This window comes from Ovis aries, chromosome X, assembly GCF_016772045.2.
Source record: "Ovis aries strain OAR_USU_Benz2616 breed Rambouillet chromosome X, ARS-UI_Ramb_v3.0, whole genome shotgun sequence".
In the NCBI taxonomy this organism is placed as follows: Eukaryota; Metazoa; Chordata; class Mammalia; order Artiodactyla; family Bovidae; genus Ovis; species Ovis aries.
The window spans coordinates 55,988,745-56,016,058 of NC_056080.1; the positions used below are offsets into that span (position 1 = coordinate 55,988,745).

General features: G+C 46.3%; 2 protein-coding genes across 3 annotated transcripts; one reads left to right on the forward strand and one right to left on the reverse strand.

Moving 5' to 3' along the window:
• The first annotated feature begins 250 nt into the window (after positions 1-250).
• Positions 251-26,863, forward strand: GPKOW (G-patch domain and KOW motifs). 2 transcript variants are annotated; one of them, XM_060408361.1, is made up of 13 exons: positions 251-403; positions 1,264-1,410; positions 3,032-14,782; positions 15,690-15,844; positions 15,944-16,068; positions 17,910-18,019; positions 18,825-19,038; positions 19,440-19,569; positions 20,112-20,238; positions 20,441-20,564; positions 20,653-20,722; positions 21,259-21,344; positions 21,437-26,863. In XM_060408361.1, exons 3-13 carry the CDS (start codon positions 14,622-14,624, stop codon positions 21,569-21,571), a joined length of 1,437 nt encoding a protein of 478 aa, XP_060264344.1. In that variant the 5' UTR covers positions 251-403; positions 1,264-1,410; positions 3,032-14,621; the 3' UTR covers positions 21,572-26,863. The 2 variants fall into 2 exon arrangements, with proteins under 2 accessions (XP_060264344.1, XP_011962112.1); XM_012106722.4 differs by lacking the exons at positions 251-403; positions 1,264-1,410 and adding an exon at positions 15,286-15,375 and having other exon boundaries at positions 14,587-14,782.
• Positions 25,651-26,010, reverse strand: LOC105605472 (large ribosomal subunit protein eL36-like). The gene has a single exon (XM_060407982.1). It carries the CDS (start codon positions 26,008-26,010, stop codon positions 25,651-25,653), a length of 360 nt encoding a protein of 119 aa, XP_060263965.1.
• Positions 26,864-27,314: the final 451 nt, after the last annotated feature.

A 27,314-nucleotide genomic window follows, 5' to 3' on the forward strand; every position in this document is an offset into this window, starting at 1 on the left:
TTTGCACCCCATTTTTAGTTGTGAGAGCTCAGGTGGGGCCTTTAACTTCTCTGGGCCTCGACTTTCCCCTCTGACACTGGAATAACAACATCCCCGAGGTGGAAAGAGTTTTCCCTTGGTGATGGGAAAGAGAGGCAGCGGCTGAGGCAGGGCGAGGCCAAGAGTGCGCGCTGGCTCCCAGGGCCAGGACTCCTTGGCGGCTGCCAGGTAGGTCACCGCGCTGGTTGGGGCGCTGAGCACGGGACCGGCCGGCTTCAGCCACGTCCAGGCCCGAGCTGGCCACCAGGTGAGCGCTCCCGAGCGCTCCCAACGCGTTTGCGGGCGGCCGTGCGTCCACCAGGCCAAGTACAGGTCATGGAGCGGCGCCCGGGGGGCGGCACGGACCCTAGGGGAAGCAAAGGAGGTACCGGGCTCGGGGTGGGAGGGTAGTGGGCACGTCCCTGCCAGCCCTCACACTTCCTGTCTGCTCCTCACCTTCTCCTTCTGACAGGTGGTAAACAAAGCCGCCCTGGCGCCCGAGCCGCGGCGGCGGCGGCGGCGGCGGCGGCGGTGGAGGGCAGCGGCCCAGCGACCCCAGCTGGGCTCGAGGAGCCGCACCCCCATCCACACCTGCGCCGCGGGGCGGCGCACCAGACCCCGGGACTCCCAGGAGTCTCCGGGGAGATGTGCTGGAGGGTTCTGCCCAGGATCACTGGGGACACCTGGGCACTGGGCGGGGGGGGGGGGGGGCTGTTAGAATCGGGGGGGGGGTGTGTGTCTGTTGGATTGTGGGAGGTTAGGCTGGAGCCTCTGGGGATAGGTGGAGGGGCCATCTGGGGCTACATGGACCAGCAGGGTTACCTAGGACATCTAGAGGGGCATCGGGAGTGCCTGGGCCACAGGGAGCAGACCGTGTTCTGTTGGGACATCTGGGAGAATCGCAGTCCTTCTGGATATTGGGGGGAAGAGTTTGGAATCTGGGGTTGTGTCGGGGGGGGCCCGTCAGAAACCTCCAGAGATATTCACAGGGTGTTCGGAGGTGTCCAGGAGTGCTGGAGTTAAATAGCTCGCCAGGGATATCGCGGGAGCAGGCGGGGGTCCACGGGCATTCCCGTGATAGTCGGGGGTCCAGGGAGGTGAAAGGCACAGTCGGTGACCTTCGGGACTCTGAAAAGGAGTGGTCTCGGGGATCTTGAGGGGAATTCTAGGTCTTTGATCGTAGGGGGCCGTGAGGGTTCGCTGAGACTCAGGGTGGGCCCTGATCTGTTCTTTTCACTCGCGCAGGCGGTGGCGGTCCCCAGCCCGAGGGCCCCCGCGCCAGACAGTTCCTGGCGCGGCTGGAAGCTCGCCCCCTGGCGGCCCGAGCTGCGGCCGACGTGGCGGCGCTGGTACGCAGGGCCGGCACCACCGTGCGCCTGCGCCCCAAAGAGGGTCAGTGACGGAGCGTGGCCTTCCGGGGGCGTGGTCGGAGTGGAGGGTGGTTCTGAGGAGGCGGGCCCAGGATTGTTAGTTACCCACCTTGGTGTGAGGGCTTCCCTGGTGCCTCAGAGGGTAAAGCGTCTACCTGCAATGCGGGAGGCCCAGGTTCGATCCCGGGTCAGGAAGATTCCCTGGAGAAGCAAATGGCTAACCCACTCCAGTACTCTTTCATGGAAAGTTCCACGGTCGGAGGGGCCTGGTAGGCTACAGTCCATGGGATCGCAAAGAATCGTACACGAGTGAGCAACTTCACTTCTCTTGGTGGGACCAATGAGTGTGAATATGGAGGCCCGCGCTTGGCTGTGATTGGAGGGTCCTGGTTTTAGCCTAGAATATTCCTCTAGGAGGTGACATAGAGAGGGTTATTGGAGTAGTTGAACGCTGCAAGAGTAGCTGTGGGTGCGGAGCTTGATATTTATTTTCGTCAGCGGAGTTTCAAGTGGTATTTCTGAGGAGGCCGTGCCTGGAGAGGGTTGGGGTCGGGCACTGGCTGAGGGGCAGGCCTGGAATGTTAGTCAAGGGGGCGGAGTCTATAAACGCACTGGGAGTGTGGCTGGAACTGTCAGGAATAATAGGTTGAGGTTTTATAGGCTAACTGGTCTTCCCTCGTAGCTCAGTGGGTAAAGAATCTGCCTGTAATTCAATTCAGGAGACCCGGGTTTGATTCCTGGGTGGGATGATCTCCCAGAGTAGGAAATGGCAACCCACCTAGTATTCTTGCCAAATCCCATGGACAGAGGAAGTCTGGCGGGCTATATAGCGCATGGGGTAGCTATAGTGTATGAATCGGACACGATTTAATGACTGCTGCTGCTGCTAAGTCGCTTCAGTCGTGTCCGACTCTGTGCGATCCCATTGACGGCAGCCCACCAGGCTCCCCCGTCCCTGGGATTCTCCAGGCAAGAACAATGGAGTGGGTTGCCATTTCCTTCTCCAATGCATGAAAGTGAAAATTGAAAGTGAAGTCGCTCAGTCGTGTTCGACTCTTAGCGACCCCACAGACTGCAGCCCACCAGCCTCCTCCGTCCATGGGATTTTCCAGGCAGACTTAGTGACTAAAACCCGGCTAATTAGAGAGCAGGACCTGGAATCCTGGAGAAGCACGGCGTAGGGTGGGCCTAAGGGTTTAAAATGAGGGGCAAAATCTATGTTTTATTTGAGGGATGTAGGAAATTTGGAGGATTGCTTGAATATTTGTTGCCAGGGTTGTTAGCTAAGAAGGTGGGATCAGGATGGTTATTCGGGTAGGTGGAGCCTGGATGATTACTAGGGTCTCGGCTTACATAGTAAGAATGGTGAAACCCGGATGTGAATTCAAAGAGAAGCGGCTAGAATGTTTATATAGGGAAGAGCCCTATCCAGTTTCACAGGACCATCATTAAAGATTTTCTTTAGCAATGTGGGAGACCTGGGTTTGATTCCAGGAAGATCCCCTGGAGAAGGGAATGGCTATCCACTGCAGTATTCTTGCCTGGAAAATCCCGGACCGAGGAGCCTGGCCAGCTACAGTCCATGGGGTTGCAAAGAGTCAGATAGGACTGCAGGACTAACACTAGTCTCTTTTATTCTTTAGCCCTTAGAATACCAGAAGGACAATGACATCATGGATTTGTCCCAAGATGCCCTTGCCTCCTAGGAAGAGTTCCTGGCATGTCAAGTACAGTTGGTTTTAAAAGTCTTGCATTGCACTTCCCTGGTCGTGCAGTGGCTAACGTTCAAGGCTCCCAATGTAGGGGGCCAGGTTCAATTACCTTGGGGAATTGGATCCTAAGTAACTAAGACCTTGCACAGCCAAATAAATAAGTATTTTTTAAAAAAAACTTGTGTAATTTTGGGAAGCTTGAACTATCCATCTTGCCAATATTTCCTTCATGAATCTTGGGTTATTGGATTGTGAGAGAGGGTGGAAGAGAAAGATGGGAGCTGCAGGAGAGCACTGAACAGGGCCATGCTGAGAATCCAGCACAAGCTTTGAGTCAATATTGGATGTCTCTCCATTTATTTAGGTCTTCCTTAATTTCTTTCAACAATGCTTTGCATTTCCTAGAGTACAATTTTTATGCTTCTTTTGTTAAATTTGTTCCAAAGTATTTTTATTATTTTCAGGCTGTTGTGAATGAAGTTATTTATTTCATTCTTGTCTATAGAAATACAATTTATTTTTGTATATTGATTTTCTATCCTGTAACCTCGTGAAACATTAGTTCTAATTGTTTTTCAGTTGGTTCCTTAGGATTTTCTATGTAATGACATTTGCAAATAGAGATGGTTTTATTTGTTAAAAAGGAAACAATCAATGCAAAATGGAGTGACTTGTGCTAAGCTCCACTGATATTTAATATCTAACCTAATTGTACTTGCAGGCTATCCTAGGAATCGAATTTTAAGCCAATTAGTCTGTGAGGTTTTTTTTTTTTTTTTTTCCTGGTCAGCCCTAGTGAGGTAATCTGCTTAAGACATCCTCCCTTCCCTTCAAGGTGACCTTCCCAGAAATAATTCACTGTTTAAATTGTGGTTTAGTCACTAAGTCCTGTCTGACTGTTGGGATCCCATGGACTGTAGCCCACAGTCTGCTCTGTCCATGGGATTTCCCAGGCAAGAATGCTGGAGTGGGTTGCCATTTCCTTCTCCAGGGAATCTTCCTGACCCAGGGATCGAACACGCATCTTCGGCATTGCAGTCTCCTGCACTGCAAGTGAATCCTTTGCCACTGAACCACTTACTTGTCCTTTCTTTTGTCAACATTTTCCAATATGGATGCTTTTTATTTCTTTTTCTTGCCTACTTTTCCCAACTAGAATTTCAGGTACAATATTGAATAGAAGTAGCAAGAGCAGACATTGTTTTATTACAGATCATGGGTACAAAGTATACAGAGTTTCATGATTGAGTAAAATTTTAGCTGTTTTCCGGACCCACTGTTTATGATAAGAAGCCTGCTTGGGACTTTCCTGGTGGCCTAGTGGATAAGAATCCGCCTGCCAGTGCAGAGGACAAGGGTTTGATCCCTGGTCCGGGAAGATTCCACATGTGTTGATGTCCTTTAATGGACCAGAACCTGGTGGTCTGGAATCGATGATGAGAAAGTGAAAGGAGAGAGGCTAATATTTCCTGGGTTGCAGCCGGCTTTTGTGTTCCAGGAAATCAGCCAGAAATAGAGAGAGAGAGAGAGAGAGAGAGAGAAAGAAAGACATGGGACCAAAGCTCTGATGGAACAAAGGTGTTTTAATCAACATGGTGTGGGCATATATACTGTAGTTATTCTCAGCAAAGATAAAGATTAAAATTCCAGACTTACAAAACATAGGCGATCCATATTAAAGAGAGAGTTGTAAACAATCACTTTTACCCTATGGTTCATAAGAAGAAGAGGGTACTTATCACCATATTGAAAAACTAACGAAGGAAATGCCTGGATCCCTGAGCCCCGGGAGAGGCTTGCCTATAAGGAACAGAGGATTCCTGACAGATCCAGAACAGCACACAGGAAGCCTCCTGTTAAATGCTTCCTGACACACATGCCAAGGAGCAACTAAAGCCCTTGAGCCACAACTACTGAGCCCGAGTGCTGCAACTACTGAAGCCCCTGTGTCCAGAGCCTGTGTACCACAATGAAAGAAGCTATCCCAGTAAGAAGTATGTGCACCGCAAGGAAAAGTAGCCCCCGCTCACTGCAACTAGACAAAGTCAGTGAGCAGCGATGAAGACCCAATGGAACCAAAAAAAGAAGACTGCTTGTAATATTAGTTACCTTGGGGTTACCTTGTAGATTAGTCATTTTTCTCTTTGTTCTTTCAAGGTTTTCTCTTTGGATTTTAACATTTTTGACTATGATGTGCCTAGGTATCTATTTCTTTGCATTTATCCTGCTTGGAGTTGGTTAAGCTTCTTGGACATGTAGATTTTAGCTATTACTTCTTTGAATCTTTTTGGCTCTTCTCTCTATCTCCACTTCTGCTTCCCCATTACACATATGCTGGTGCACCTAGTCGTGTCCCATATTTGTCTGATGCTCTATTCATTTTTTTCTTCATTCCTTTCACAATCTGTTCTTCAAATTGCATAATTTGCATTGAACTCTCTTCTAGTTCATTGCTCCTTTCTTCTGCTAGCCCCAAAGAGCTACTTTTAGTCCTTCCGCTTTTTTTTTTTTTTTCATTTTGGTTATTGTCCTGTAGATGAAAAACTAATTGGTTGATTCAAAAAAGAAATGAAAAATTTTATTCAAGTCAAATTTGAGGATTATAACCTGGGAAGAGCATCTCAGAAAGCTCTGAGAACTGTTCTGGCCCTTAGAAGTCAAGATACAGTTATATGTTTTTTGAGACAGAGGGCTATACATCAAGTGATGTATGATGGTTTACATAATCCAGATCTAAGCATCATCATGGTAGGTCATGCTACAAGATCAAGAAAGAATATTGTCTTTTAAGGAGTTGTCTTGTTGATGCTTGAACCCGCTGTCTTTTAATTAAGATTTTTGCAGGAAGGGGGACCCCTTCCAGGGCCTCAGAGTGGACTCTTGTCTAACACTCTGTTAGACAGTTCACTCAGAAAGGAACTGTCTGAGGAGACCCCTGTGCTGACAAAGCAAGAGACTGTATTGGGAAAGGGCATCTGGGTGGAGAGCAGGAGGGTAAGGGAACCCAGGAGAACTACTCTGCTATGTGGCTCAGTCTCGGGTTTTAGTTAGTTTTGGGGTTATCTCTGGACCATGACTCTGACTCAGAGTCCCTCTTCCATGGCATGCACACTGCTCAGCCAAGATAGATTCCAGCAAGAAAGTTTCTGGGAGGTTGGTAGGATATATGGACTAGCGTCCCCCTCTCTCCTTTCCTGAATTATTTCGGTTGTTGGTAGCGTGTTAGTTCTTTGTTCTTTACCAGGACCTCCTGTTGTTAAGATAGTTCATGCAAGTTGTTACTGTGTGCCTGGCCAGGGCAGGCAGTTTCAGTTAGTGCTGCCCTAACAAAATCACTCACCTGGCATCAGGACTTACTGAAGCTCAGGTTCTTTATGTCTCAGCACAGAAGGAATTCAGAAAGAGACAAAGCAATGGGCAAGAAGTAGGCATATTAATGTTGGACTCTTATGAGGGAGACAGGCGTGCAGGCAAGGGGCACTGCCCCAGGAACTAAGTGGGAAAGTAGGTTTATTTAGGGAGATACACATTCCATAGATGGACTTCTCATTGCTCTGGCTTCTCTTGTTGTGGAGCATAGGCTCTAGGGTGCACAGGCTTCAGCAGTTGTAGCATGAGGGCTCAGTAGTTGTGGCTTATGGGCTTAGTTGTCCCATGGCATCTGGAATCTTCCCAGACCAGGGATCAAATCTGTGTCCCCTGCATTGTTGGGTGGAATCTTTACCACCGAGCCAACTGGGAAGCCTTGTAACTTTATTTCTTTACTGATATCCTCTATTTGATGAGATATTGTTTTCATACTTTCCCTTACATCTTTATACATGATTTCTTACTTCTTTCAGCAAATTTAATAGCTGATTTTGAAACTGCACATCTCAGATTTGGACTCAAACCCAGCTGAGACCCAGACTGGGCCTTAAACCCATTGCCTTCTCATTGAAATCACACACCTGGTCTCAGGACTTAATGGAGTTCAGGTTCTTTATGTCTCATCACAGAAAGAACTGAGTGAGAGACAAAGTGATAGGTAAAAAGTGGGTGTATTTAGAGATATACATTCCATAGACAGAATGGAGTCCATCTCAAAAGGCAAGAGTGGCCTTGGGAGAAACACACTCCACAGACAGAGTGTGGACCATCTCAGAAGGTGAGAGGCCCTGAAATAAGGTGTGGTTAGTTTTCATGGGCTGAGTATTTCATAGACAAATGACTAGGAGGATTATTCCAACTATTTTGGAGAAGGGGCAAGGATTTCCAGGATTTGGGCCACAACCCACTTTTTGCTTTTTTATGGTTGGTCTGAGAACGGTCATGGTGCCTGTAGGTGTGCCATTTAGCATGCTAATATATTAAAATGAGCATATAATGAGGCTCAAAGTCTACTGGAAGTCAAATTTTCTGCCATCTTGGACCTAGTTGGTTCTAGTCATTTTATGTCATATCCTCAACTGGTATGTAATTCTTTTAAAGGTCGTGCCCTGCCCTCTTCCCTCCTGTTTCACTTTGAAGTTTATCTGCCAGGTCTAACATTTGAGTCCTCTAATAGTTTCTGTTTCCTGCTGTTCCTGCCACTTTTCTTGTTTCTTTGCATGTTTCATAATTTTCTGTTGAAAACTAAACATTTTGTATAATATATCGTAGCAACTCTATATATAGAGCTATCCATTTTTGTTATAATTTCCTTGTTTACTGTTTAGTGGCTTGACTGGACTAATTTAGTTAAATCTGTTTCCACCTTATAAACTTCTTCAAAGGGTTCAGCTTTGGGCATGAACATAGTCCCTTTCATGGATCACAGCTTTGTCATGGTGAAGGGGCTTATGTAACTCAGTGAAGCTAGGAGCCATGCAGGGCCACCCAAGACAGATGGGTCATAGGGAGGAGTTCTGACAAACCCTGGTCCACTGGAGAAGGAAATGGCAACCCACTCCAGTGTTCTTGCCTGGAGAACCCCATGGACAGTATGAAAAGGGAAAAAGATATGACACCAGAAGATAATGCCCCTAGGTCAGAAAGTGTCCAATATGCTACTGGGGAAGAGTGAAGAGCAATTACTAATAGCTCTAGTAAGAATGAAGTGGCTGGACCAAAGTGGGAATGATGCTTAGCTGTGGATGTGTCTGGTAGTGAAGGTAAAAGTTGATACTATAAAGATCAATATTGCATAAGAACCTGGAATGTTAGGTCCAAGTGTTAGTTGCTCAGTTGTGTCTGAATCTTTGTGACCCCATGGGGTGTAGACCACCAGGCTACATTCCTGAGTCTTAGTCACATAAAATGTTTTTTTTTTTTTTCTTTAAGCCCAGAGCTGATGATTACACAACAAAACAACTCAGCTTAAACTCTGTACTAAGGTACTAAGGATTATATCTGCTTCCTTTGTGGCTCATTGTTTACTACAACAACATGTGGTAGAGAATCTACCTGCAATGCAAGAGACCTGGGTTTGATCCCTGGGTTGGGAAGATCCGCTGGAGAAGGGAAAGGCTACCCACTCCAGTATTCTGGCCTGGAGAATTCCATGGACTGTACAATCCAGGGGTCACAAAGAGTCTGACAAGACTGAGTGATTTCACTTTCACTTTCAAGGATTAGATAACAATGTATCCTGCTTGAGGATAGTTTCTCCTTCTTGAAAACCTTCTGACTAACCCTGTTATCTTAAAATGTACATTATGATAGTGGGTCTGGTAAGATCTTTCTATTGTTAGTTCTAATCCTGTCATCTTAAAATGTAAATTGTGGGAGTGGGTCTAGGAAGATTTTTATAACCTTGAGATATTCTTTTGATTTATTGTAATAGCCAATTTAAAAAGTATATAGCTCCCTAGCTAAGACTAGCAAGTGGGGCACTCTCCACCCCTTTCTGATGTCTATGTCAGAAGCTTTCTCTGTCCCTTTTCATTGTAACAAAACTTCTGCCACACAAGAGCCCTGAGTGGTCAAGCCTGGTCTCTGGTCCCAAATCTAAATCTTTTTCTTTAGAGATCACGAATCTGACAGCGTTCACCGTAAGCTATCAATACTATACCTAACGTAACTGCCACTGAAGTTTTACAATACTCTGGGGCATAACTTGTTCTAATTAGCCAATTAAAATCTTATTCCATTAAAGTCAGGCCCCTTATTCAACTAAAATATTGGGTAGTCTTTTTAATCTTTTTTTTTTAAGTGTAGTTGGTTTACAGTGTTTAAGGTGTAAGCATGGTGTAGTCTTTGAGAATAGCTTTTTTTTTTTTTCCTTGAGAGGAGTCTGTAGCTTGCTCTGCCCCTAGAAGGACTCATCAGCCGTTTCTCCCTGTTTTGCCTGTTGCTATCTTAATGGCTTCTAAAGCTCTTGTTCTTCAACTTCTTGACTTTCTGTTTCAAATAAAGTCAGTCCTCTAAGGGAAAGCTGTTAAACTCTCCGTTCTTTATATTCTCCCTCAAGAGTTGCGGGTCTATCAAAAGCCCACCTCTCTTAGAGTGACCAACACTCCTCTTCTATGAGCAGGGAGCTGGGGAGGTTATATCCTTTGGTATTATCTGCTTGTCTTTCCCAGTGTGGAACCTCCAGTCTAACAGTAAGCTATGGAGTAGGCAATTGGGGCCCAATATTCTTGGTCTGCTATACTGGGGTACAGTTTCATCCTTATGAACAGGGTCTGGGTGGTGGAAGAGAGCCTCAGACCTCTTAGTCATGCCTTCCCAGAATACAGTTTCTGTAATATGGGGCTGAGCAGATGAGACATGTTGGTTACCTGCCCCTCCTGAGGAGAAATCACTGTCCTAGACCAGGAGCTGGCAGGGGGAGAGCCCCATGTTCTTGTCCACAATCTTGGAGCAGAGCTTCTATCACACTGAGCTAGCATGTAGGGAGGGAGCAAGTCATAATTAAAGTGCCAGACTCTTGGTGTTCTCATAGTGATTTATTGGATTTTCTTGAACAAATGTTTCTCCATTTCCTATATGCCCTTATGCAATTCCCAAAGACTTTATGGAGTTGGTTAAACTCAACATAGCTCATTATTAGAGAAATGCAAATCAAAACTACAATGAGGTATTACCTCACACCAATCAGAATGGCCATCATAAAAAAAAAAAACTACAAACAATAAATCTTGGACAGGATGTGGAAAAGGAAAACCCACTGCACGGTTTGCGGGAATGTAAATTGATATAGCCACTATGGAGAACAGTATGGAGATTCCTTAACGAACTAGGAATAACACTACCATGCGTGTGCTTAGTCACTCAGTCGTGTCTGACTCTTTGTGACCCCATGGACTGTAGCCCACCAGGCTCCTCTGTCCATGGGGATTCTCCAGGCAAGAATACTGGAGTGGGTTGTCATACCCTTCTCCAGGGGATCTTCTTAACCTGGGAATCAAACTGGGGTCTCCTGCATTGCAGGCAGATTCTTTACCAGTTGAGCTACCAGGAAAGCCCAATCCCACTACTGGGCATATACCCTGAGAAAACCATAATTCAAAAAAATACATGTACCCCAATGTTCATAGCACCACTGTTTTCATATTTACAATAGCCAGAACATGGAAGCAACCTAGATGTCCATCAACAGATGAATGGATAAAGATACAGTACATACATATAATGGAATACTACTCAGCCATAAAAAGAAATGAATTTGAGTCACCTGTAGTGAGCTGGATAAACCTAGAGTCTGTCATACAGAGTGAAGTAAGTCAGAAAGACAAAAACAAGCATCATATACTAATGCATTTATATGGAATCTAGAAAAATAGTACTGATGAACCTATTTACCAAGAAGTCATGGAGACACAGACAGAGAGAACAGACTTGTGGACACAGCAAGGGAAGAGAGGGTGGTACGAATTGAGAAAGTAGCATTGGTTTATATACACTATCATGTGTAAATTAGAGAGCTTGTGGGAAGCTGCTATATAACAGGGAGCCCAGCCTGATGCTGTGTGACCACCTAAAGGGGTGGAATGTGGGCCGGTAACTGAAACTCAAAAGGGAGGGGAGATATATATAATTATGACTGATTTGCATTGATGTATGGCAGAGACCACCACAACATTGTAAAGCATTTATCTTCTAATAAAAAATAAAAGAATAAAAAGAAGTAAAAAAAAAAAAAGTTCACTAGTGTTGCTTGCTTTGTTGAGGATAAGGCCCACCAAGCTCCTAGTACTACTATTCTGAATTCTCTATTTTTAAAAAATAGTGAAATATACCTAATAGAGAACATACATACTACATACACAAACAGTTTGACAAACTGTAAAATCAATACCTGTGTAACTCTCACTAGGTTAAATAACATTATTAATTTTCTAGAAATTCCTACATACTCCTCAAATTGCTTTTTCCATTTAACACAATACTGTAACTATTATTCCTTGTCAAACCATGAAGAATTTTTAAACCATTTTAGTCAGGGTATAATGTAGATTCACTCATTAGCATACAGAATATCCTGCTCCAATTTTCCATTCTTTCCTTCAGATCTATTCTTAGAAATGTAGTCACTGAGTCAGGGAAGGCATGTATATTATTATACTGCCCTGGATAAATGTTGAATCAATTTGTGCCCTTATTAACAGTGTATGAATGTGCCTGTTTTCTTCTATCTTTAGTAGCTCTAGGATTCATCCATAGTACTTACTATTTTGTGATCTTGGCCAACTCAGCCTCTCTGGGCTGCAGTTCTCTTACCTGTAAAATGGATTTTTAAACTAGTTCCTACCTCACAGAATCCTTGGGAGACTAAGTGAGTGCTTAGATGGGCAACTGGCATAGAGAACCCACAGTAGAAGTGTTTGTCTTTTTTATTTTACCAGTGAGTTAAGAGAAGAACAGCACTTTATTATTTATTTGTTTGCATTGCTTTGAGTGTTTATTTATTTATTTGGCTGTGCCGGATCTTAGTTGCAGCATGTGGGATCTTTAGCTACAAGACCAGGGATTGAACATGGGTCCCTCATATTGGGAGCCCAGAGTCTTAGCCACTGGACCACCAGGGAAGTCTCTGCTTTGAGTATTAGTGAGGTTGAGAATCTTTACATGTGCTTCATGACTATTTGTATTTCTCATTTCGTGAACCATCTAATTCTGTCTGCTCCCATTTTTTAGTTGGGAATTGCTTTCCTTTTATAGTTACTGAACTACAGGAGTGCTTTGTGTATTGAGCACGTTGTCTCCATACCTTTGATATACATTATTTTTCTAAAACACAAATTTTGTCATGCCACATAACCTTCACGTGGCACCCTTATCACATGCAGCAGAAAGTCTTTGAGGATCTGAGTCAGTTGTAGTGAGGTGGCCAAACTCCAGCCCATCACTCCAGCTTCATTTCCTGCCATCTTTCAGAATGCTTTCTGAATCTTCATCCCATCTTAGAAGTGGTATCATGTAAACCTATCCCCTCTGTCTTCTCAGCCACCCCTTCCTACAGTCCTTTATGTCTGCAGTCATAACCACGCTTGGAACCATGGATTGTCCCATTATCCCATATGAGTACCTGGAGGGAAGAGTATATAATAGGGTAGGTGCTCAATTCATGTTATTCAATGAACAAAAGAATAAATGGTTGAATGTGCAAAACTTTCCTATAGTCTTCTTACACTGCATGGTAAGCAAGTACTTTTCTTAATGCTTGCAAATAGAAAAAAATTCCTGATTTTGTTTTCAGAATAAAGGAAAAACAGAAAAAAAGTGTCTTTTCTCCCACTATATTTTCACCATGAAGACTAGGGTAGCTTGGCATGATCTCTGTGGTACATGTCAAGAGTTAGTCACAAATCAAGCGTGAACCAACTGAGACGGTAAGATTCTCAGGGACCTCTGGCCCTAGCCTGTGTAAGCCTGTATTGTGCACACTATCTCAGGTGGCTGCTTCAGGAAGTGGGTATCACTTCAGCCATGGACAGTTAGCCTCCCAGGCAATGTTCACATCATTAATAATAAAATAGAATGTTGTTGGGACTTCCCTGGGGGTCCAATGGCTAAGACTCCTTGCTCCCAATGCAGAGGGCCTGGGTTCCATCCCTGATCAGAGGACTGGATCCCATATACCACAACTTAAAAAAAGATTTTTTTGTTGTTGTTGTATATTTTGAAAACCACAATGGCTTCTCTCTTGAGATTTCAGGGCCCATCCCAGGATGCCTAGGGCTTATAAGCCTGAAAGCATAGCCAAAAAATTTATTGAATATTGGGCTACCTGTTTTCAAGAGCTTCCTATAACCCACTAAATCATTATTTACTTTCCAAACACTGTGACTATGTCCTCATTTCATTTAATTATAGCTTCACATTTAAAAGCTCTGTATTGGTTCCATCCAAACCATGTGCTCTAATTCATTTAGCCCACCCCCTTTTGTTGTTCATTTTAGTGGTCTTCAAGCTTTGCTACAATAAATAAGATATAAAATACTTTTTAACATCTTAGATGGTTTCCTTGGGATGAATTTTTAGATTTGTAGTTTTCTTTCTTATGACTATTTAAGTATCGGTCTTCTACTTTACAAACTCTAAGGTCCTACTCAGAGGACTGTCTCATTAATCTTCTGAGGCCTTAGGAGGTGGCTCTCACAACATTTAAAGTTGTTAGGAACATTTTTTTTATCCGTTTTGAGTGTCATTGTTTCCCACTAGACTTGGAGTCTCAAGAGAGGAAGCCAGACTATTTTATTAATACCACTGGCCTTTGAACGATGTAGTGATTAGGGGCAACAATGCAGGGCAGTCTAAAATCTTCCAGATTCTGCATCTTCAGATTCAACCAACCTTGCATCCAACCGACCTCACATCATGTAGTAATGTAGTAGGTTATTTAGTGAAAGATCCACGTATAAATGGACCCTCACAGTTCAAACCCATGTAATCCAAAGGTCATCTGTATTTGAATCTAGAGTTTGTCCACTATTACATCTATCATCTTGAAGGCACCACTTACATGTCTATTATTTATTATTGTACACAATTGGCACTCACAGATTTTTTTCTTAATTATTTACTTTCCCTACTTTCCCACACCAGTAGGGCAAAGCAGGCGATTAATAATGCCCACACATAGGAATGAATACTTAGCAAGAACGAACCCATCTTCTATCACGCCTACCTTCCCCAAGAACCCACCTGCCAACGCAGGAGATGTAAGAGACGTGGGTTCCATCCCTGGGCCAGGAAGATCCCTTGGAGGAGGGAATGGCAACTCATGCCAGTATTCTTGCCTGGAGAATCCCACGGACAGAGGAATCTGGCCTATGGGCTATGGTCCATAGGGTCGCAGAATCGGACACGACTGAAGCGACTTAGCACGCATACAGCTTCCCTAAGAACTACATTTCCCTCTATGCTTGGCGTCACGCGCTCCTGTGAAGTAAAAAGAACGGCAGTTACTTCCTACGGTCTCTATCCGCCTTCGCCGGCCAGTGCCGCAATGCTTCATGGGAAGGGTAGTTCTACCGGTCGTGCTCAAGGCCCCGGCAAAGTGAGCGTAAACTAAGCTTCCCAGAGAGCAGCACGACGGCCTGGGAAGAGGGGCAAGATGGCGGACGCCGAAGATGGTGTTTTGCGGCCGACGGGATCCTCCACTGCCCCGATTTCCTTCAGCTTCAATCGCACGTCCGCCCGAAGATGGCTAGCGGGAGACACGGCTCCGGAGGAGAAGGATTTCTTGAAGACCGTGGAAGGCAGGGAGCTGCAGAGGTGAAGTGCTGGGACTTTCATCCCTTGGAAACCGGTGCGGTGGGTGCCTGCGGGAGGGTGGAATCAGTTCATGTCTTGGTGACAGTGGCCTGGGAAGTCTGAAGGACAGCCGGAGAAAATCTGTGAAGGAGAAAAGTCGGGAGTCAGTAAGAGAGGTGGGGAAATTGGATCTGTTGGCCAGAGGGGTTGAGAGGAGAGGATGTATTCCTGAGAGAGGATGTGTTTAGGAGTCGGGGGGCCCTGCGGAGCGTGTGTTTGTGTTCTGAAAGAAGAAAAGGAATGAGAATGACAGGGCTCCTAGTGGCCCAGGTGAAGCGGTGAGGCTTCTTCGATATGGGGACCGGAATTGAGCGCCAGATTCAGGTTGGGGGGAGGCTATCATCAGCTTAATTCGGAATGGACAGTTTGAGGGAGGTGATTCCAGAAGAGAATCAACCATCCAGGAGGCTGGTATGGAGCCTGGAACTGGGGGGAGAGTCTGGGCTGAAGATGGTGATTTCTAGGTCCTTGTGGAAGCCACAGAAGTGGGTCTTGGGATGAACAGAAGGTCCAGAACTGAGGACTGATTCCACGAAGGCACTGACATTTAAGAGGTGGGGAGAGAGGGTTCTCTGGTGGTCCAGTGGTTAGGACTCCGTGTTTTCATTGCAGGGGGCCCAGGTTTGACCCCTGGTCAGGGAACTACTATCTCGCAAGTCACCGGGTGCAGCCAAAAAAAAAAAAAAAGTTTGTGGTGGGGGAGAGAATCCAAAGAAAGCACCACTAGGGTATAACACGAGAACAGAGGGCGTGATCTATGGGGCTGGGGGTGAGTGTGGCTCTTGTGTTTCTTCTGAGTGAAGGGTTGTGGCTCAGGACTCACTGCTTGTGCTACTCTCCCAATTTCACTCCTCTGTGTCCACATCAGTGTGAAGCCCTCAGAAGCCCCCAAGGAACTTGTCATCCCTTTGATCCAGAACGGCCATCGAAGGCAGCCACCAGCCCAGGCCCCTGGGCCATCCATACATACTGAGGTCTTGATGGATGGGATGCTGTCCCAGGCTGTGAAGGAGCTCATTGAGGGTGGGTAATCCCTCCTTTGCCTTGCCCTAGTGAAGGAAGAACGGGAGGAAGATGGAAGGAGAGGGTGGGACCTCATTGCTCCCTACCATTCTTCTTCAGAATCCAAGAAGTCTCTGGAGGAGAGAGAGAATGTGGGTGTTGACCCCACACTCACTATCCCTATGATCCAGAAAGGATGCATCCCCAACGGAGAAGGGACAGACAGCGAACCCCAGGCTGAGACAGTGAGCTGGCCCCTCACCTCCCCGCTTCCCCAGTCTCTCATTTTCCTGTCTGCCAGGCTTGTCTCCCTGCACCAGCAGGAAAAGTCTGTGTGTATACTACAGGTCTGCCACCTCTCCCTTCCTTCTGTCCTTTTTGGAAGCATTGACAAATGAATCCAAATACTGAGGTGTGAAAAGGTTTGGACTCTGGGATTATCTGAAGGAGGTGAGGAGCAAAGGGAACAGGAAATGTAAAGATCCTAAGGGTAGACTCTGCTTGGAGCATTTGAGGAACACCAGGGAGACCAGTGTAGCTGGAGTGGAATGAGTGAGAGGGAAGGGTAGCAGATGAGGTCGCAAGTGGGCCATCGTGAGGACTTGGGCTTTTACTCTGAGTGGGATGAGAGCAATGAGAGGGCTCTGAGCAGAGAAGGGACAATACTTATGACTTGACAGGCTCTCTCTGGCTGCTGTGAGCAGAACAGACTAGTAAGCAAAGGTGGAGGCAAGGAGAGCAGCAGTCCATGCTAGAGGTGATGGTGACCCAGACCAGAGTGGTAAGAGTGAGGCCAGGAGGATAGATAGGGTTTAGTGAGAGAAGGAAGAGGAGGTTGAGTGCTCCTAATGGCAGCAACCACCCAGACAATGGCATAGTGACAGGAAATCAGCATGGTATGTGTCCATCAGTGACACCTTGATGTGTCTAGAGTGAATATAAAGAATTAAGGGAGTGATGATTCTGATAACAGGAGAGATGAGGGGTGTGTCCACAGAAGTAACCAAGTCTGCCTTTCATACTCATGGACCCTACTTTCCACCTGTTCCTTCACAATTTTTTGGCAATGCTTATTTGGGTTCTAGTTCTCCTACAGCCCCAAAGCGGAGAGATTCTTTCAACTGAACCATTCTCCTCAGTCTTCAGACAACCTCTGGGTTTCTTTCATCTTAAAAAAGACCTTCACTTCACTCTCCATCCTGTTCCAGTTTTGGCCTCCTTTCCCTGATTTTCCCTCCTCTCAGAGCCTTCCACATCTCAGTCCATCACAGATCCATCCATCCTTCCTCTCACTCAGCCTAAAAACCTTAGAGTCATCCTTGAATCCCTTCATTTCATACCCTATATACTGTCAGCAAAATCCCGTCATCTCTCTTTTCCACAACTCCTCTGGTCTGAGCCACCAGCATTTCTCATTTGGACTATTGCAGTAACTTTTTCACTGGTCCCGTTGCAGCTGCGATCCTATCATGGCTTCTAGCCAGCTCTCCTGATTAATCTCTTACCACCCCTCTTTGCCTCCACATCTGTTTCAATCGCATTGGCTTTCACGATGCTCTTCACACACAACAGATCTTGTCCTGCCTTGGGGCCTTTGCTTTTACTGTCCTCTCTGGAGCACTCTTCCTGTATCTTCAGGGTTCCCTCTATCATCTCCTTTGGTCTCTACTCAAATATCAACTTGGTGACACTCCCTTCTCCATCCCTCTGCATCCCCTTAACCTGCTTTATTTTCCTTCATCTGACTTATCCCTACCTGACATATCATGTTTTAGGCATTTCATTTATTCTGTCTCCACAACTAGAATGTAAGCCACACAAGGGCAGGAGTTTCTGTCTGTTTTGTTCACTGCTTTATCCTCAGCACCTGGAACAGTAGCTGGCACAGAATAGATGCTTTATAAATATTTGTCCAAGGACTGAACATGGAGGAATAAAGTGAGGGATGATGAGAGGAAAGAAAAACTCACCCTTGAGCTCACTGGAAAAGAAGCCTCAAGTGTCACTCAGTGGGTGATAGCAAGTACACTTCAGTGGGCCCATGGTAAGCCAAGCCTGACCGTCCTTCCTCTGCCTAAACCCATAGGTGCCGGAGGAGGCTGATTACGAGGCAGTCCCTGTAGAGGCCTACGGGCTGGCCATGCTGCGGGGCATGGGCTGGAAACCTGGCGAGGGCATCGGCCGGACCTTCAGTCAGTGAGTTTCTCGGGTAGGGACAGGGGACAGCAGACCGACCAGGGGACAACTGATGGGCCAGGGAACAGACCCCCCCCCCCATGATTACCGCCCACCCAGAACCATCAAGGCAGGGAGAGGGCACGTTACCACCCTAAGTATTTCAATAGTCCCTTCCACTGCTGTTATAACCTCCTGTTTGCCCTTTGAAACTCCATTAAGAGATCCTATTTATGTAAACATTGCCTCCCTGGGCATCAGCTAACTCATCTGAAAAATGCAGATAATAACAGTACTGACCTCACTGTTTTCAAAGTTAAGTGAAATGGTACACATAAAGCCCTTATAGTAGCCCTTGGCCACAGATAAGCATAGGCTAAACCCTTGATATTGTCATGATCATACAGACCTGTAATCCCTTCTCTACCATTCCAAAGAATTCTGAAAACAAGACTTTTTTTTTCATGAAATACTTGGCAGCCAAATATGACGTGAATTGACAGTGAGCATTTTACAGTCTATTTATCTTGTTTGGTGTGAATAGTTTCCCATGTAGAAATATTGGTATATTTGGCTATTGGGACCTGTCTCAGAATCCACTCTAGATACCATGTCATAGATGGTATACTCAGCATGTTATTCGGTTGAACCAAATGAAATTGCCATTTCTGTAGGTCATAAATAGTCCTAATATGAGATTGGGAAGGATGTTCTTGAACATGTTGATAGGATGGGAGTTTAGTAGTGGTTGGGGATAGTGGTGGGGAACAAGACATTGAAGACTGATGCATCCCCCCAACAAGTCCATATTCTGTGCTCCCTGCAGAGTAGTGAAGCCCTGTGTCAATTCACTGAGGCCCAAGGGGTTAGGACTGGGCGCCAACCTGACCGAGGTCCAGGCCCTGGCCCCTACCAGCCCCTGCCGCCTGCCGAGGCCAGATGAGGAGCAAGAGAAGGATAAGGAAGACAAGCCTAAAGGACTGGTGCCTGGAGGAGCTGTGGTGGTTCTTTCTGGCCCCCACCGAGGCCTCTATGGGAAGGTAAGGAACCTTGATGTGCCTGGAGCCAAAAAACAGGCAGCAGGGAAGATTGACGTGAGGGTCAGAAGGAGGCAGAATTGGGTGTGGAGTATAAAGGCTGGAAGTCCTTGTCTTTTAGGGCTGCCAGACCCACATCTCATTCCGTAACTAAGGACTACTTGCCAGGCCTTTCTGAGCCTCAGTTTTCAACTAAAAGGGAGAGAATGCCTTTTGCCACAAGTCCCTGAGGATTAGATACTTAAAATGTATCCAAGCCTCAGTCTGCTGGGAGAGACGCATATTAGAGATAAGACGCTTATTAGAGATAAGGGTGGACAACTTGGTCCTAGGAACATGGGTCAAGTCCACTCAACCCCTGCCTTATTTCCCCCCCGCCCTACCCCCCCCCACACACACTTTAGGTGGAAGGCCTTGATCCTGACAATGTTCGAGCCATGGTCCGTCTGGCTGTGGGGAGCCGCATGGTGACTGTTAGTGAGTATTGCCTGCGGCCTGTCTCCCAGAAGGAGTTTGACAAGAACTTGAATCTGAGTAAGTGAGCCTGTTACTCATCTGGGGGAGTTGGAGCAGTGTTCCTGGGGGTGAGAGTTAGATCTGTAGAGGGATGGGACATTGGTCTGCATGGCAAGGGTGACTTCTGATCAGAATTAAGAGGTGAGAGTGAACATAGTGGTTTATGCAGTTTGACTGAAGAGAAGTTTCTCTAGTAACCCTGGGTCTTTAGCCTCTTTCTAGGGAGGAAGCAACAGGAATGGAAACCAGTTCCTACCCTTGGAAAGTTTTTGTCTCTCAGGTGGTGGACTGCTCCATTGCTAGGGATGGAGAACAGCTAGGACTAGGGCATGATGGGGAGGAAGGCATTCTAGGCATGGATGGGCCATTTTGGCACATGGGAGGTGGGTTAGACAGCTGAGAGGAGGCAGGCAGTGTTCTAATAGCTAAGGCAAAGGCTGGATGGTGAGCCGGGGTACTCTGGCGGATGAGAGGTGGCCTGAGGCTGAGGTGTGGCCTGGAAGGGAAGCGAGTGAGATACCAAGGCTGTTTCTGGGTTCCCTTCACACCCTATTGAACAGGTCAGGTGAGCAGAACTTCCCCTGGGGAACAGCACAGAACAACCTCATCACGGAAGACCCTCCAGGATCAGGACAGCCACATATGCTGGGAGGACTCAGAGAGGAAGCGGAAACACCATCCAGACCGGTGGGACACTGAGCATCTCAGGTGTAGGGGTAGGGGCAGAACTGTGGGGAGGCTCCAGCAGAGAAGGCTTCCAGGGCAAGGCAGGTGCCTAGAAGGAACTAGGAATGGCATTATGGGTGGGTTTCAAAACATCGGCAAAGGTGGGGTGACTGGAACATGCCCCCCATAAAGAGCTATGCCTGGTGTTGACCCCTCTCCGCAGACAGGATGGGCCTGCAGCCAAGAATGAGAAGGCAGCCCCCCGGAGTCAGCACTGGCTGCACAGGGATCTGCGAGTGCGGTTTGTGGACAAGCTGCACAAGGGCGGCCAGTATTACAACACCAAGGTGGGAACCCTACACCTGGGTCTGCTTCTTCCCCCCGGGAATGGGTCCCCTTAGCTAACATTCTCATATCTGCTGACCCTTTCCCCAGATGACAATTGAAGACGTCCTGAGCCCAGACACCTGTGTGTGTCGGACAGATGAAGGCCAGGTCTTGGAAGGTGAGTCTGAGGGATGGTTGCTGGGTCTTCATCATCCTGGAGGCAGATGAGAAGACTATCTTGGGTCAAGAGCCTGACCCAGGCAGAGGCTGGGAGTTTGGGCAGAATTGGGTTTTTTTGTAAGGCCCAACACCCTCTGACATATCATTAGACACTTCTGTGATGGTGAATATCTGAGCCCCACTTGCCTCTTCTGAAAAATTATCATGAAGATAACCTATTTCTCCTTCTTGGGACTGGTGCCTTGCAGGGATGTGTGTAAGCTCCCCATGCAGGGCAGGGCATACGATGTGCCCACAATAAATGGTGTCTGTTATCACCCCCCACTCATCATTGTTGTACATAAATGGTCCCTTTATTACAACTATTGCCAGGAATGGCTCCTTAGGTTTCCTCCTTTGGGAAATGAATATGGGGGACCACCATCTGTCAACAGGTATAGAGTGGCTCCAGGGAATACAGGAGAGGCCCTTCTGACAGGACCCTGGCTGGGCTGGCATTTGCTGCAGGTTTCACTCCCCTTTCCTTGTCCACAGGCCTGAGGGAAGACATGTTGGAGACCCTGGTCCCCAAGGTCCCAGGCGACCAGGTGATGGTGGTGCTGGGGCAATGGGCTGGAAGGGTGAGTTGCAGACCTAGGAAACGGGGGCAGGGGCCCACGGGAACGTCTCTGGTCTGGCTTGGCCTTGCTGACTCGACCCACCCCTGCTATAGGTGGGCCGTCTGCTGGACCGGGACAGAGCACGGAGCCGGGCTCTGGTACAGCTGCAGAGAGAAGACAGGGTGGTGGAGCTGCACTATGATGCCGTCTGCCAGTTTGTGGGCCTCTGGGACGTGGAGGAAGACTGACCTGTGGATATACTCCCATCCCCCGGGCTGTTTCCAGTTCTGTACAATGTGAAAAGCCCGCCTTTGTGAAGGTGGGGGGAGGGGGTCATGGTTTGCCCTCCACTTGGCAGTGCAGCCCTGGGACAGGATGGGTCAGAAGGGAGGCTAGAAACAAACCCAGTTTATCAGAAGTTAGTATATAATAAAAAGTTCAAATCGTTGGTGAAACAAAGAGATCATAAATGGTGTGCTAAGCTGTGAGTGGAGATGGGAACCATTCCTGTTTTCAGCCCCACCTCCAAGCTTGGGCTGCCAGCCAAGTGGAAGGATCCATTTGCTCCTGAGCACACTGTCAGAATCCCAAAGCTATGAACCCTGTCCCTGAGCAGAGACTAGGGATTTGGGTATGCTGCATCTCTGGAGAACATCCTAAGGAAGAATCTTGCAGGCTCTGCTTTTACTTGTGATCCACAGAAGATGCCCACAGGGTATCTTAAGCCTATGACAGGATTCAGGCTGAAGGGAGGCTTCTCCCCACCAATGGCACGTGTTAGCACTACTTTCCAGAGGAGCTAGTTAATCTCGGGGCCCCTGTTTTAGTCCCAAAACTTTGAAGGTAAAAAAGTTTTGTCTATCTTGGGTAGAATTTCTCTGGTTTCTCTGAGTAACTAGATTCTCAAAAGGTTATCTTTTTCCTACTAAAGGATTCCAGAGAATCCTTTTCCCTGTTTAATGTCCTAAGATAGAAAATCAACAGGGAAGAAAAAAAATCCACAAGGGAAGTCAGAGTTTAGGCACAACTGTTTGTAAATCATCCTCAGTCATTAAATCATTGATATAATTAGTGGTATTTGCATTAGATCTAGGCTTCTGGTATAAACTCCTGATGCTTCAGAACAGGGCACTGCTATGGAGAATTTGAATACTTTCCCCTCAAGAAGAATAATACAGGTAAGCTGCTGTCTACACCAAGCAGAAGCAGATTATTGTTCTGAGCCAAAACGAGCAGGTATAGAAAGACAATGAGTTGGCCATGGGCCCAGTAAACCAAGGGATTAGAAAACCTTCTAGTATTGTCACCCCAGTATGAGGGACACTTGCACAGACTGGCTTAATTTTTTTTCAATCATCACTAATTAATTCCAGAACTCATCTGTTTTCAAGATTAGCCAAACAGGGTTATTAAGGCAGATACCAGAGAATAACCCCACCCTCAACCCCTCCAGTTCTTGCATCATCACTGTGATTGTACACACTGCCCTGGAATTACAGGCTGACTTGTATTTTTAATCTTGGAAAGGGTTGGGAGTTCTGTGCTTAGTCGCTCAGTTGTGACTGACTCTGCCACCCCATGGACTAGCCCACCAGGCTCCTCTGTCCATGGGGATTCTCCAGGCAAGAATACTGAAGTGGGTTGCCATGTCCTCCTCCAGGGGATCCTCCCAACCCAGGGATTACAGGCGAATTCTGCCATCTGAGCCACTAGGGAAGCCCCCATCCAGAAATCAGTTTCCTATGTTGTTAAATGCTTCACCCAGTCAAGAAGGCCTCCTCTTTTCTCCAAATCATAGTAAATCTGTCTTGGTAATGCCCTGGAGAACATAAAGCTCCCCAGGGAATGGCCCTGGTGCCGTGTCTGCCCTGTAATGATACATGACCTGGCAGTTTCAGACAATTCCTCCATCTCCTCTGTGCTCCTTGACCCTTAAAATAGATCTTTTATCAGATCCAGTTTCCTGGAGTTAATGTTTCTCCTGAGCCCACCTTTGGAAATGGGGCCTGAAGTTCTTGAATACAACCCTGTGTTCAGAAGGCCTAGCCCCTGGCAGATGGCCTGGTGCCGCTGGGCAGATCATTGGGGCTTTTCATGCTTCTCCAAGAGGATCCCTCCTGATCCCTCAGTATGAGGACAGGCCTCCTTACATTCCAGGAAGCACAGACAGTACGAGGAAGCCCTCCCAACCTGCCCCTTGTTCACTGCACAAACACCTTCGGAGTCTACATGGTGTTCTCAGCTGCTGCACGTGCTGCCAGTGTTGCCTCCTTGGCAGCGGTTACTGCAGCAACAGCTTCCATGAGCTCATGAATACTCCACAGACCACTCACAAGCAGGGGACCATGACCTGTACAATTTATCCAGACTGGCTTTTTCCCCATCACAGGGTCTGAGCAAGATGTGGGTGAAAAAGCATCTGCCTCTTTTGCCAAATCTCCAGAGTTTTCCTTGCAGGGTGCTACCCTGTTAGGAAGCTGTCCAGACACTGAGCCAGCCTTTGTGACAGACTCTGGAAGAAGCTTCTCTGCCTTTCTGAGAGAAGTCAGTTATTTGGGTGACTGGGACTGCTGCCTGGGGCTGAGCTTGGGGGCAGATATATACAGGTAGGCTCCTCTTTTCTGACATGGCTTCCTCAGCTCCTCAGCCTCTACTCCCACAATGGAGCCTCTTAACTTTCATGTTTGTTGCATCCAGCAGAGAGAGTAAGTAACGACTTGAAAAACTACTTCCTTACCAAGGAAGTAGTTGGTATTGCTACTTCCTATTGCTCCAATTGCTATTGTTATTGCTCCAGTTCATTCAGTGGGCATCTATAAGTTATGACCAACCTAGACAGCATATTAAAAAGCAGAGACATTACTTTGCCAACAAAGGTCCGTCTAGTCAAGGCTATGGTTTTCCAGTGGTCATGTATGGATGTGAGAATTGGACTGTGAAGAAAGCTGAGTGCCGAAGAATTGATGCTTTTGAACTGTGGTTTTGGAGAAGACTCTTGAGAGTCCCTTGGACTGCATGGAGATCCAACCAGTCCATCCTAAAGGAGATCAGTCCTGGGTGTTCATTGGAGGGACTGATGTTGAAGCTGAAACTCCAATACTTTGGCCATCTGATGCGAAGAGCTGGCTCATTTGAAAAGACATTGATGCTGGGAAAGATTGAGGGCAGGAGGAGAAGGGGAAAACAGAGGATGAGATGGTTGGATGGCATCACCGACTCGATGGACATGGGTTTGGGTGGACTCCGGGAGTTGGTGATGGACAGGGAGGCCTGGCGTGCTGCGATTCATGGGGTCGCAAAGAGTCGGACATGACTGAGTGACTGAACTGAACTGATTGAACCCCTACTGTATACCAGGTACTGTTCTGCATGCTAGGGATACATAAAAGGTACATCATTCATTCAACAAACATCAAGTCCCTATTCTGTGCCAGGCTTGATACTAGTTACTGAAGATCATGAGCAAAACAAGACAGATCCTTGCCCTTGCGGAGCTGACATTCCAGTGGGGCTGAGAGGCAATAAGCATGAGAATTATCCAGTATGTTAAAGGTGTGAACAGCCATGGAAAGGGGTGCAGGGAGAAAGTACAGCAGGGTAAAGGGGATCCAGAGTGGGCAGTATTCATAGGATGATCAGGGAAGGTTTTATTATGAAGGTGGCATTTGAGCAAAGATATGAAGTGGTGCTAGTGATATAAGAATCCACCTGCCAATGCAGGAGACCCAGGTTGCTTTAAATTTTTTTTTTATTGGCATATAGTTGCTTTACAGTGTTTTAGTTTGATGTACAGCAAAGTGAATCAGTTGTACATATACATATATCCCACCCCCTTTTTTTTAAAATTTCCTTCCATTTTGGTCACCACAGAGTATTGAGTAGAGTTCCCTATGCTGTACAGTAGGTTTGCATTAGTTATCTATTTTACACACAGTATTGTAAATATCAATTATTTATTTTACTCATAGTAGTGTAAATATGTCAATCCCAAGCTTCCAGTTTGTCCCACCCTCTTTCCCCCTTGTTATCCAAACATCATTTGTTCTCTACATCTGTGTCTCTATTTCTTCTTTGCAAATTATTCATCTATTCCATTTTTTCTAGCTTTAAGAATCTTTATAAAGATTAGAGATACACCACCCCTTTTGCCATATCCTATTAATAGACCTTTCAAAAAGTAGTTCTTATATCTTCTGGATACAGACACTTCATCAGATATATGCTTTGCAAGCATTTTTCTTGGCAGTCTGTGGCTTGTCTGTTTTTTCTCTTAACAATGTCTTTTTTTTTTTTCTGAAAAGGTTTATTGTGGACAGAGGGGAAGGGCTCAGTTGTTCTTGGCTGCCACTTTCCTCATGGTGGCCAGGACATTGCTCAGCTCCTCTCTCTTCCTCTTGGCACGGATGTATGTCCTCACCCTTTTCTTGATGAACTTGCGGGCCCGCTTGTCCTTGAAGACCTTGAGCAGCTCCATGGCCTGCCGCTCATAAGGGGTGAAGCTGCACACCTCCCGGATCATGTCCCGCATGAACTTGGTGTGCTTGGTGAGGCGCCCGAGGAGGTGGCTGTGCCTCAGTTTGCTCATGTTCTTGGTCATCTTGTGGCCCTTGTTAAGGCCCATGGCCATGGGGAAGAGCAGAGCCACAGCCACCGCTCTGCAATGGCTGGTGAGGCAGAAAGTTAGCATTGGCTTTTGAAAAGCAGAAATGCTCAATGTTGATGTAGTCAAATTTATCAATTTGTTCTTTGTGGATTGTCCTTTTGATGTCTTATCTAAGAAATCTTCGCCTAATCCAAGATCACAAAGGTTTTCTAGAAGTTTTATAGTTTCAGGTAATATATTTAGGTATTTAATCCTTTTTGAATTACTTTTTGCAGTACAAGAGACCCAGGTTTTATCCCTGAGTCAGGAAGATCCCCGGAGAAGGGAATGGCCACCCAATCCAATATTCTTGCCTGGAGAATCCCTATGGACAGAGGAGCCTGGTGATCTCCACTCCATGGGGTCGCAAGGAGTCAGACACAACTGAGCAACTAACACATTGTATATAGTAGGAGGTATGAATCCAGGCTGCTTCCTTTGGTTGTGAATATCCAACTGTTCTAGCACCATTTGTTAAAAAGACCATCCTTCCTCCACTGCATGGCTTTGTGCCTTTTAAAAGAAATTGGTTATCCAGGACTTCACTGGTGGTCCAGTGGCTGATACTCCACACTCCCAATGCAGGGGTCCTGGGTTTGATCCACATGCCACAACTAAGGCCCAGTGCAGCCAAATAAATAATTTTTGAAAATCAGTTCTCCACATTCTTTTTTTTGGCTGTGTTATGCAGCATGTGGGATCTTAGTTCCCCTGCAATGGGAGCACCAAGTCTTAACCACTGAAGTGCCAGAGAAAGTACAGTTGATTTTCGTACATTGATCTTGTATCCTCCAATCATGCTAAAATAACAATTTTATTACCTTTTTTATAGATTCCATTGGGTTTTCTACTAGATAATCACGTTTCTGCAAATAAAGACAGGTTTATTTCTTTCCAATCCAGATGCTTTTTATTTCTTCTTGCTTTTATGCATTGACTAGAATCTTCAGTACAATGTAAAAGAGCAGTAGTGAGAGTAGATATGTGTCTCATTCTGGGTTTTAAGGGGAAAGTAGTCAGTCTTATGCCATTAAGTACACCATTAGTAGTAGGGTTTTTTTTTCCCTGTCTCCAACATACTTGTCATTTATTAAACAAACATTTAGTACCAAGCAGATTCAATTCCTGCTAATCCTAAACCTGTTTGTAAATTCAGCAAAGTCCCAGCTTCCTGTCATTCTAGGGACTCTGGCCATATCTTGAACCAAGGGTTCCCATGAGGTTAGGACAGTTCTCCAGGGGCAGAGTTTTATTACTTTGTGGTATCAGGTAAGCAATGATTCTCAAAGTATGGACCCCAGACCAGCAGCAGCAGCATCACCTGTAAACAGGGCAGAAATACAAATTAT

Bases quoted from the DNA above. Each gene is read 5' to 3' on its own strand.
- GPKOW (XM_060408361.1), top strand. From the start codon at position 14,622: ATGGCGGACGCCGAAGATGGTGTTTTGCGGCCGACGGGATCCTCCACT. The intron at 14,783-15,689 runs GTGAAGTGCTGG...TGTCCACATCAG, and splicing joins GAAGGCAGGGAGCTGCAGAG to TGTGAAGCCCTCAGAAGCCC. The intron at 21,345-21,436 runs GTGAGTTGCAGA...CCCCTGCTATAG, and splicing joins TGGGGCAATGGGCTGGAAGG to GTGGGCCGTCTGCTGGACCG.
- LOC105605472 (XM_060407982.1), bottom strand. From the start codon at position 26,010: ATGCTAACTTTCTGCCTCACCAGCCATTGCAGAGCGGTGGCTGTGGCT.